Below are 11,360 nucleotides of genomic sequence, written 5' to 3'. Positions count from 1 at the left end.
GAAGTTGCACACTTAAATGTTTGTTTTTATAACTGACTTTTGTGTTTTTATTTTTGTCGATTTTTGCATGAAAATGCATTTCAATGTAAGTGGTTTGTTGAACTTTACATGTTTGTTTTATTATGGTCTTGTAAACCTAGCTAGATTATAGTATAGCCGGATAAAGCATGTCGTTTTGAATGCAATGTCGTATAAATCGTATCTCATATCAGTATTTACACGTTTTGCTGGTCTTTTGCTACGCTTGAAAAATAAAGTACATGTTGTGATATACGAAAGTCTATCCATTCACTATTTGCCAATTTTATGCTAAGTTCGGTTTGCTTGATTATCAAGCCTAGGAGTTTTAATTTCTTAAATTACACATTTATCTGACCTTTGCACCCTTTTGCATTTCCATTTTATGGTGCATTTTGAATTAATGTCACTTTTATTCCGTATATGTTGATAAGACGTTAAACTATTCAAAACCAAACAAATTATTATGGTGCTTGGCCACGACGAGACAATGGCAAATACCGTTCTATCCACATGAATTATATAACTGTTTTGTCTGCTCATTTTCCGTAATTTTTAATAGAACATAATTACAAAACAAAACTAAACAAAACCGCAATACAGAAAATATGTAGAAATATATGTTTTGTTTGATGCAGGTCCCCATGTACAAGATTATATTTGAAATGTGTTTTGACATTAATAGTCATGTTTGTAATACGTGATTTAAACAACGTGAGTCATAAATGTCAAGTGTTGATTACTTATTTCATGTTCTATCTCAGCAGTCTGTCATATTATTTAGAGATTGTCAGAAAGAATGACCATCGTTTCAATAAATGTATTGATTAGATAATGGCGACGTTTATATTTTCGAGGACATTTTTAACAAACAAAGACTGGTAAGACTCATCGTTCCAAATCAGTCAAATACCGCTTGAAGCACTATTTTATTTTTATAGCACTAGGCCAATCCTTCGGGAGGATAATTATTTCAATTTTCTAATACATTTAAGGCCATTAACTATTCTATTCATCCAGTTAGTAAGCGAGCATAACAACTGAATTGTGTTTGTTTTAAATGTCGCGGTCTAGTATTAACGTTCGTACCACATGGACGCAGTAATAAGAGAAAATATCCCAAATGTAGTCGTTTTTAATGGTCATGCAATGGGACAGCAGGTACAAAAATTAAGTCCCAGTTGCAGTGAAGTTGCACACTTAAATGTTGTTTTTTTTCAATTGACTCTGTGTTTGTATTTAGTATCATGAAAAATGAAACTTCAAAGCAGCTCAGTTTAGTCACGTATGTCCCTCAAACAGAAAAAAGAAGAATAGGCCTTATTGAATATCATTATAGAAACCACCACAACACTGCATGGGACATGCAGCAAGGCGGTTCTAAACACCTCCAATGAGATTCATGCAGCCATTTCTTTGCTCTTGCAAGGATTTTTATTTCGCATGTAAAATAATTAATTATAAAACCAGGCATTTAAAGTATACGCGTAAACCAATTCTCAACAAAAGATGGTAAGAATTGTGGACTAACATTGCCGCCAATGCAATCACTGCTAAAATATCATAAGAGATTGCGGTTATGAGTAAGAGATGAAATAACAAAACTATCTTATAATTAACTTTGTAGTTAAGTTGGCACATAGAGACGACGAACATACAAGTGTATGTTTATAGTAAAAGTAACCTCAAGTTGGATCACAGGGGAATTAAATGCAAAACTGTACATATAGTTATTCATATCATCACTTAAGATAGAAAAATGATTGCTTCGTGAGGTTTTGTTAAATTTAAGGAATGTATCAAGCATGCAAACATATTAGAAGGGTAATCGACACAGTTTTGTACAAATCAAGTCTTAACTGAAATCCGCATACAAATGATTTACTAAACTTAGGTACAATTAGGTTGATGTATAAAACACAAATGTGAATATCACACTTAGATATGAGTCAAGGAATGGATACAAAAATGGTCGGAATATAAAACTGTATCATACAGCTGTTTCGTCCAACTAGGAGTCGTCAATGTTACCAGGGGCTAAACATGTGTTAAATCCAAAAGGAGCACATCAATAAGATATAAATAACGTTTGAACAAGGAAGGTATTCCTACTGTAAATGTCAGTGTTCTAACGAAACTGAATGAATACTGTAAATCAGTCTCAATCAGTCTAAAACATTATGCATGTGAATGGTACTACTTTTCGTTCTGATGGCACATTGCTGACAGAAATGACCTATCAAGACAGAATATCAGTCACCACATGACCCATTGTCGAGAAACTGGTGTGATACATCGACGAAATCAGGATGAACTTGTTCTATATGTAGCGTGACAGTAAATAGGTCGTATATAAATCATATCTGACATCATTGTGTTGCATATAAACTTGAGTTATGTTGACAGGGGTGATACATCAAGTAAGGGGGTCATTTTGTGTGTCACACTGTCGACTGGACTGAAGCGAAATCATACTTTAATTCTTCTGCGGCGTCCCTATCTAAGGGGGAGGCGCTGTGTTTGGTGGGGGGTATGCGGGATCACTTGGTCCCGGCTGGTTAACACCTCCCGGAGGGTAGGCCGCTGGTGTCATGTAAAGCTGGTTTGGTGTTGGATATGACGGAGGAGGTTGATGGTAAACACCTTGTTGGTTATAGGTCGCAACTGTAAATAAAAAAAAACTATATCAACAGAAATCATCATTGACGTTTTATGGTTTGATAAACAACATATACGGTACTAGCTAGTGGCCCCAACAGAAGTCATTATACCTAAAAAGCTTGTTCAACAATAAGATCACATTCCTTCGCCGTTATCACAATAAAGGCAATAATAAGAGACAAACAAACCATTGTATAATAGAGAACTATATACTATATGATATGTACCTGATGTGCGTAAGAGAGAACGAAGCAGTCTGCAGTAAATGATTGAAATAGTATCTCACATATTATACTGATGTATCATACGACAGGATCTCCATATATTTGTTATTCTAACCAACCAATCAAAGGGAGGGGACGGGGGTCATAATTACCTTTCCGTAATTATAGCTTTTTAATAATACAAAGCAAGGAACCAATTATCTATCTCGAAAGTGAGAAAACAACAAAAACAAAAAACGTTATACCGACCCCTATAGGAAATTAATATTGCTTGAAACTAATTGCTTTGAGGATGTTTTAGTTTTCATGACGATTTTTATTTATTTTTATTGGACAGAACAAAGATTGACAATTGATGTAGTGATAGGCGAGTTTTTGGTGAAATGTTCTCGAAAAAGCGACGACAACCTGCTGTTGAATTATTCGTAACATATAGTAATTAAATATTATCAAAATCGAAGGCTCTGATGCAGTCAGTTCTGGATGTAAAGAATAATGCAGACCCCCCCCCCCCCTGAAAAAGAATACCGACATTACAACGATATCATAATTAAAACAAGTAGAATAAGCGTCTGGTGTATACAACTGTAGGTCAAATCCGGGTCACATTTTCAAATGAGAGTTTATACGGGAACATGAAACCATTAGGAATATCACCAAGCATCAGACAAGTCTGAAATCACATCGAATTAGGAAGTATCTCTAAATGATATCATGAGAAAAGGAAACGAATTGGAAAGGAATATATGATTTCAACTGGCGACTAGTTTAAGATCATGTCCGAATTGTTTTCGTCTTGACTCCCGTCGGATTAGCCATCCATTGAGTCGTCGGTATATGTTTCTTACTATACTAATAGTTTGTTTTTGATCTAAATGTTGAGCGTCAGGCAGGACAAGAAATGTTATGAGTTCTGCCAACTGATCGATACAAAGTTACAAAAATGAGCTGGCGGTTAGAATTGATAAGTGGGTTGTCAGCACTATGAATTTTCCAAGTGGGCTATGATGGTACAACGGCAAGGTCACCAATCCCAGTGTGATAACATTGTGAAGAACGTGAGTAAAACTTAAAACAAACTATTCACAAAACCTCTATTCAAGGCCTATATACCTAATCTGGCCTGTCTAAAATCATTTGTAAAAGACCAGCCCCGAGGTATATCAAATTCAGAATATGTGTCTATTTGTTATATATTTATACAAAGTGACAAAGTCGCGCGTGTGAAAGCATGCACGTGCTGTACGTACCGACTGCCACATTACGCTGTTGCTGTGTGTTGTTGCTGATAATCACGCCTGTCTTTTTCTTATTGAACTGGGCGCAAACACATATCACGATGACGATGATAATGGCGAGGGCGAAAATGCAACCAATGACGATACCTGCTATGGCCCCAACTCTATAATAAAAATATAAGTAATGTAGGCACATTTAATTTAACATGTATACTAAGTATTTAAAATGCATTGACATTTAGCATTGTATTATTCTAATGAATGCATGTCGTTACCTACATGTATAGACAATAAAAGTCACAATTAATTAAGCATATATTAGCATTACTTACCGAAAATTAAATTACCGTGCATGTTTCAAAATATTACCATACTGGGCTACATAATTCTAATAGAATTGTGTTTGTAAGGGGAGTTACCATCTCACAAAAAAGGCATAAATCATTTGACATTTAGTTGTAGTCCGGAGGGGTTTGTTTGTTTTTATTATACCTATGTTTGTTTAACATGATAACAGGTATGTACTTTTAAGCAAATCTTTTATTGGGTGAGATATGAATACATGTGGTAAGTGTGTGTTTTCTGAGGATGCAGTGTGTCCGGGTTTGGTTACATTTGTACGTGATAAGGACCGACTATATATAATTTTACGAAATTATGGGACTTGTTATAGCGTCTAAGTTACAACTTTACGACATGATGGGACTTGTTATGGCGCCTAAGTTATAACTTTACGACATGATGGGACTTGTTATGGCGCCTAAGTTATAACTTTACGACATTATGGGACTTGTTATAGCGTCTAAGTTACAACTTTACGACATTATGGGACTTGTAATGGCGTCTAAGTTATAACTTTACGACATTATGGGACTTGTTATAGCGTCTAAGTTACAACTTTACGACATTATGGGACTTGTAATGGCGTCTAAGTTACAACTTTACGATATTATGGGACTTGTTATGGCGTCTAAGTTATAACTTTACGACATTATGGGACTTGTTATAGCGTCTAAGTTACAACTTTACGACATTATGGGACTTGTTATGGCGTCTAAGTTATAACTTTACGACATTATGGGACTTGTTATAGCGCCTAAGTTATAACTTTACGACATTATATGGTACTTGTTATAGCGTCTAAGTTATACCTTTACGACATTATGGGACTTGTTATGGCGTCTAAGTTATAACTTTACGACATTATGGGACTTGTTATAGCGTCTAAATTACAACTTTACGACATTATGGGACTTGTTATAGCGTCTAAGTTACAACTTTACGACATTATGGGACTTGTTATGGCGTCTAAGTTATAACTTTACGACATTATGGGACTTGTTATAGCGTCTAAGTTACAACTTTACGACATTATGGGACTTGTTATAGCGCCTAAGTTATAACTTTACGACATTATGGGACTTGTTATAGCGCCTAAGTTATAACTTTACGACATTATATGGGACTTGTTATAGCGTCTAAGTTATACCTTTACGACATTATGGGACTTGTAATGGCGTCTAAGTTACAACTTTACGACATTATGGGACTTGTAATGGCGTCTAAGTTATAACTTTACGACATTATGGGACTTGTTATAGCGTCTAAGTTATAACTTTACGACATTATGGGACTTGTTATAGCGCCTAAGTTATAACTTTACGACATTATATGGGACTTGTTATAGCGTCTAAGTTATACCTTTACGACATTATGGGACTTGTTATGGCGTCTAAGTTATAACTTTACGACATTATGGGACTTGTTATAGCGTCTAAATTACAATTTAAGAGGACGACATTATGGGACTTGTTATAGCGTCTAAGTTACTACTTTACGACATTATGGGACTTGTTATAGCGTCTAAGTTATAACTTTACGACATTATGGGACTTGTTATAGCGTCTAAGTTACAACTTTACGACATTATGGGACTTGTTATGGCGTCTAAGTTATACCTTTACGACATTATGGGACTTGTTATGGCGTCTAAGTTATACCTTTACGACATTATGGGACTTGTTATGGCGTCTAAGTTATAACTTTACGACATTATGGGACTTGTTATAGCGTCTAAGTTATAACTTTACGACATTATGGGACTTGTTATAGCGTCTGAGTTATAACTTTACGACATTATGGGACTTGTTATGGCGTCTAAGTTATAACTTTACGACATTATGGGACTTGTTATGGGCGTCTAAGTTATAACTTTACGACATTATGGGACTTGTTATGGCGTCTAAGTTATAACTTTACGACATTATGGGACTTGTTATGCGTCTAAGTTATACTTTACGACATTATGGGACTTGTTATAGCGTCTAAGTATAACCTTACGACATTATGGGACTTGTTATAGCGTCTAAGTTATAACTTTACGACATATGGGACTTGTTATAGCGTCTAAGTTATAACTTTACGACATTATGGGACTTGTTATAGCGTCTAAGTTATAACTTTACGACATTATGGGACTTGTTATAGCGTCTAAGTTATAACTTTACGACATTATGGGACTTGTTATGGCGTCTAAGTTATAACTTTACGACATTATGGGACTTGTTATAGCGTCTAAGTTATAACTTTACGACATTATGGGACTTGTCATGGCGTCTAAGTTATAACTTTACGACATTATGGGACTTGTTATAGCGTCTTAGTTATAACTTTACGACATTATGGGACTTGTTATGGCGTCTAAGTTATAACTTTACGACATTATGGGACTTGTTATAGCGTCTAAGTTATAACTTTACGACATTATGGGACTTGTTATGGCGTCTAAGTTATAACTTTACGACATTATGGGACTTGTTATGGCGCCTAAGTTATAACTTTACGACATTATGGGACTTGTTATGGCGTCTAAGTTATACCTTTACGACATGATGGGACTTGTTATGGCGTCTAAGTTATAACTTTACGACATTATGGGACTTGTTATGGCGTCTAAGTTATAACTTTACGACATTATGGGACTTGTTATGGCGTCTAAGTTATAACTTTACGACATTATGGGACTTGTTATGGCGTCTAAGTTATAACTTTACGACATTATGGGACTTGTAATGGCGTCTAAGTTATAACTTTACGACATTATGGGACTTGTAATGGCGTCTAAGTTATACCTTTACGACATGATGGGACTTGTTATGGCGCCTAAGTTATAACTTTACGACATTATGGGACTTGTTATGGCGTCTAAGTTATACCTTTACGACATGATGGGACTTGTTATGGCGTCTAAGTTATAACTTTACGACATTATGGGACTTGTTATAGCGTCTAAGTTATAACTTTACGACATTATGGGACTTGTTATAGCGCCTAAGTTATAACTTTACGACATTATGGGACTTGTTATAGCGTCTAAGTTATAACTTTACGACATTATGGGACTTGTTATGGCGCCTAAGTTACGATATTTCAGTGAGATGGCAGTTTAAGTTGAAAGAAGAGACGCCAAATCATTCGGAGGTAAACGACTTTCATACATGTTAAAAGGGAGAGTTTCAACCCGATAACAACCTTTCACTGTTAAACACTTCATGATTGATAGCAAATTGGTACGTCAATAATATGATGGAACTAGTTTAAACATATGTGGTTTTTGTAACTAAATTTACGTTGATATTCATGTTTTAATCTTTAAAATAATGTCATGCATTATATGTCCCTATATGTTACTGTGATTAGGTACGTCACAGTCTAGTATCAAACCTCAATTTTTTTAAACAAACAGAAAAAAGAGTGGACAGGAAAAAAATATGAGACAAAGTATCAATCCTAGCATTCAGGGCAGATCCAATATGGTCACTAAAGATGATTCGAAAGAAATTCTCCAAAGTGGAGCCGGCGGGGCTACAGTTGGGGTTACTTTTTGTCGCCTCAAACGCTATACTTACTCTAGTGAGCTACAGCAGTATTGGCTGTAGAAGCTTCCTCCACAACATCCCGAACTACAGTAGGTGTAGTAGACATAACTGCTGTAGTAGGACGACGCGATACACAGTTCGCTCAATGATTCTGAAATATATTTAATACCCTTATAGACTACATACAAATCCCGTATCATAATAATGATCTAGTAGGGGAAATTCAAGAATATACATGTATATACGAAGAAAAATATATAGAACGTATTACATGACTCTATGAATATTAAAGTAAGAATGGTATGCTTATCAATTTTTAGAATATTTTTTTTTACATAGTATTAGGGGTTTAAAATGCACCGTATTATCAATAAGTAAAGTATCGGTGTACCGACTCATTCCCCGAACAACCACTCTGGAAAAGACAAAGGAAGGTGTTTATGTAGGAAGTTCTTTGAAGTAAAGTTTTAGTCTGTTTCAATGTGGAATACCAACTCGGGTAAAAAAAAAATAGGGTCAACTCAGGTATATGAATCAGATATAGTTTTCTAAATTCAAAGTACTATTACAGTATATAGATTATTTTACTAGTAATAGTGAAATGACAATTATATATCAATAAATATACGTATTTCGAAAGCACTATGGCTAACTAGTTATTTTATAATCAATAATGACAATATCAGAATAAAATATATAGATAAACATAAATAAATTCTAAATTCAAAGCGCAAATTATGGATATTACTATTAATGATGCCAATATCTGTCGATGATCAACTTAGCGTTGACCTGTGTGTTCGCCATTCTGTGTATGATAAACAGAAATGATTTCTATTAACTAAACTTAACAGATACGCACACGAATATTACAATTGTTCTACAAGAACTGATCTATAAAGTAGTTACATAATAATCTAAACAAATCTGAGAAAAGGCTATATATGTATAAGCATTTGAAGAAAACCTGTACTAATTAAATCTGAAACAGATACAACTTTACAAGAATATTACAATAGTTCTGCAGTAACTGATCTACATGTTTATAGTGTTATATAATAACAAATATTAAAAATCCAATATAATATATGTATAGCTATTCTAAGTAAAATAAAACATAAACAAAACTTCTAACTTTACATGAAACAGATACAGCTTTTAAAGAATATTACAACAATTCTACAATAACTTAATTATCTATACAAATCTGGAAAACGTACAAAGTTAATATATATGAAAATAGCATAAAACTAACAGAGCACACTGCATACTAAATGTAATTACAAATACATGTAAGTTGATCTCTGTTCAAATATATTAGTTAACATATAATGTACAAGCTTGTATTACGGTACGAGAGCTTCATATGAAATGCACTTAATTCAAAAATGAGTCTTTAAAGTAAATAATCAATGATTTTCTAAAGTATTATGGGCTATAATGAGTATTTGTGTTTATCCGGTCACATAAGTATAAAATACACACTCGTACATATGATAATATACATCATGTAGTGATATCGATACACGTTTGTTAACTTTTTTTCTTTACACTGACCTGTGTTTGTATATTCATTGCCCAGGTAGGAAGAAGAGCTCGAGTAATCGTGGACTTTAAATATACTTTTAAATTGTCTAAGGGCCGTGACTTTATCAAAGGTCCCTGATTTCCATTATATACACAAAGATTTTAAAATTCAACGACGGGAATTTCGCAATACATGGGGCAAGTTTTGCTTTAAAGTTCTAATATTCATACTTGAGTAACCGCTTTCATTTCAGTATACTTAACCTTAATTGACACTCTATTTTAGTTATAGGACTATTATAATGTTAAATGATAAAGTAAGAAATAGACATTCAAGGACTTCGTTTTAGGGGCAGAACCTGTAAACGTAGGTATGATTCGTATATGTGCTGGATATTATATGTACTGTATATGTAATATGTATAAAATGTACACCGGATCCTGTCAGTATTTACTGTACTGGTATACCGTCAATGTTAGACGTGTCCTACATAATTACACAGAGGAATACGTATCAATTTTTATGAACTAGGTTTGTCTCAGAATATAGAACCAATGACTCTCCCCGCTTGTATAGAGGAAAAATGCATATTATACCAAAACTTTCATATGGCACAGTAAAGTAAGCACATGTCACCCAAAACCTGACTTGCGTTATATTTTGCTTTACAATTCTAATGAAGTTATGGAGTATTAAACAACCTTGTATATCTATGACACAACATGACCCTTTTTGTCAAACCTGTGGTACACCGACGATTTAATGATGTGCTAATTGATATATATGTATACGTGAACTTCACGTATGAAAACTTTTTGAAATGTCCTTAGTCTAAAGTTACATGACATTGGAACATTTCGTTGATGGAATATTTCAAATAAATAAATATATAGTTGAATAAGTAAATAAACAAATACATTTTGCTAGGTAAATTTAAATTGGCATGATTATCGAAAAGCATAAAATAAATTGTATATTTAAATCAAGAATATACTTAAACTTAAGCAATACAGGTATGAAAGATTTGATTGAGGTGGGGGTGTATAATATAGGACGTATCTGTAAAATTCCAAAATGTTTTCGATATTAAGTGTTTTTGTTTTTAGCAAAAAGAGAGAAAACTAATCAGATATATATTTATCTTACCTCCAATCAGAGCAAACAGTGTCAGTAGGAAGATATAAGCCATTTTGTGTTCCCCTACGTTATTACAAATCCGGCTAAACACACACGTTCACCAGACGGGTATTTGGTATTTAAACTTGTCAGTGTTTTGCTGGTAACCCCTGGCGACATGTACATTGTACATTTACATATGTATTACTGTCTACACGAGAAAGGTAAAGAAATCGTGACAATTAACATGTACCCGCTATCATTATATACATTATATACATTATATACCATATTTATAATGACAAATAAAAACGGCAGTTAACATAATCAAACCACATCCGCGAACATGCCGGCAGAATAGAACAACATTGTACGTAGTACTTTGTAACAAACTACAGGCATTGTTCCCCAATAACGCACACCATTACAAAATGGAATCTAATGATGTAAAACTATTGCCGCTGTAACCTGGACGAGCACGACTAGCAGCGCTGATGTAAAGAATGGAACAAATACCCCATATACACTATATACATGGGTTTATTACAATAATGTACATATTTAACAGTCACATATGCAATAATAGCAATATACACAACTTTCTCACAACTGACATACACATGCATACACTCTGAATCAGGTGGTCTGCAATCCACAGATATATTAAACAGAGTCTATATCCGGCAATCTTCCAATG

At 34.1% G+C, this 11,360-nt stretch overlaps 1 protein-coding gene across 1 annotated transcript; it reads right to left on the bottom strand.

Annotated features, from left to right (window-relative positions):
* Positions 1–460: 460 nt before the first annotated feature.
* LOC117339800 (cysteine and tyrosine-rich protein 1-like) lies at positions 461–10,804 on the bottom strand. Its single transcript, XM_033901511.1, has 4 exons — positions 10,694–10,804; positions 8,050–8,170; positions 4,154–4,305; positions 461–2,682 (listed from the first exon to the last, which is right to left on the bottom strand). Exons 1-4 carry the CDS (start codon positions 10,734–10,736, stop codon positions 2,519–2,521), a joined length of 480 nt encoding a protein of 159 aa, XP_033757402.1. The 5' UTR covers positions 10,737–10,804; the 3' UTR covers positions 461–2,518.
* Positions 10,805–11,360: the final 556 nt, after the last annotated feature.

This window comes from Pecten maximus, chromosome 12 (assembly GCF_902652985.1).
Source record: "Pecten maximus chromosome 12, xPecMax1.1, whole genome shotgun sequence".
Taxonomy (NCBI): Eukaryota; Metazoa; Mollusca; class Bivalvia; order Pectinida; family Pectinidae; genus Pecten; species Pecten maximus.
Note: the sequence above shows the minus strand (reverse complement) of the source record. Positions and strands in the feature narration are given on the sequence as shown.

What these genes read in the sequence shown, in the direction of transcription:
- LOC117339800 (XM_033901511.1), bottom strand. Translation starts at nt 10,736, where the DNA reads ATGGCTTATATCTTCCTACTGACACTGTTTGCTCTGATTGGAG. An exon ending in ACTGTTTGCTCTGATTGGAG is followed by an intron (nt 8,171 to 10,693) that starts GTAAGATAAATA and finishes AATATATTTCAG; the next exon opens with AATCATTGAGCGAACTGTGT. An exon ending in ACAGCGTAATGTGGCAGTCG is followed by an intron (nt 2,683 to 4,153) that starts GTACGTACAGCA and finishes TTTTATTTACAG; the next exon opens with TTGCGACCTATAACCAACAA.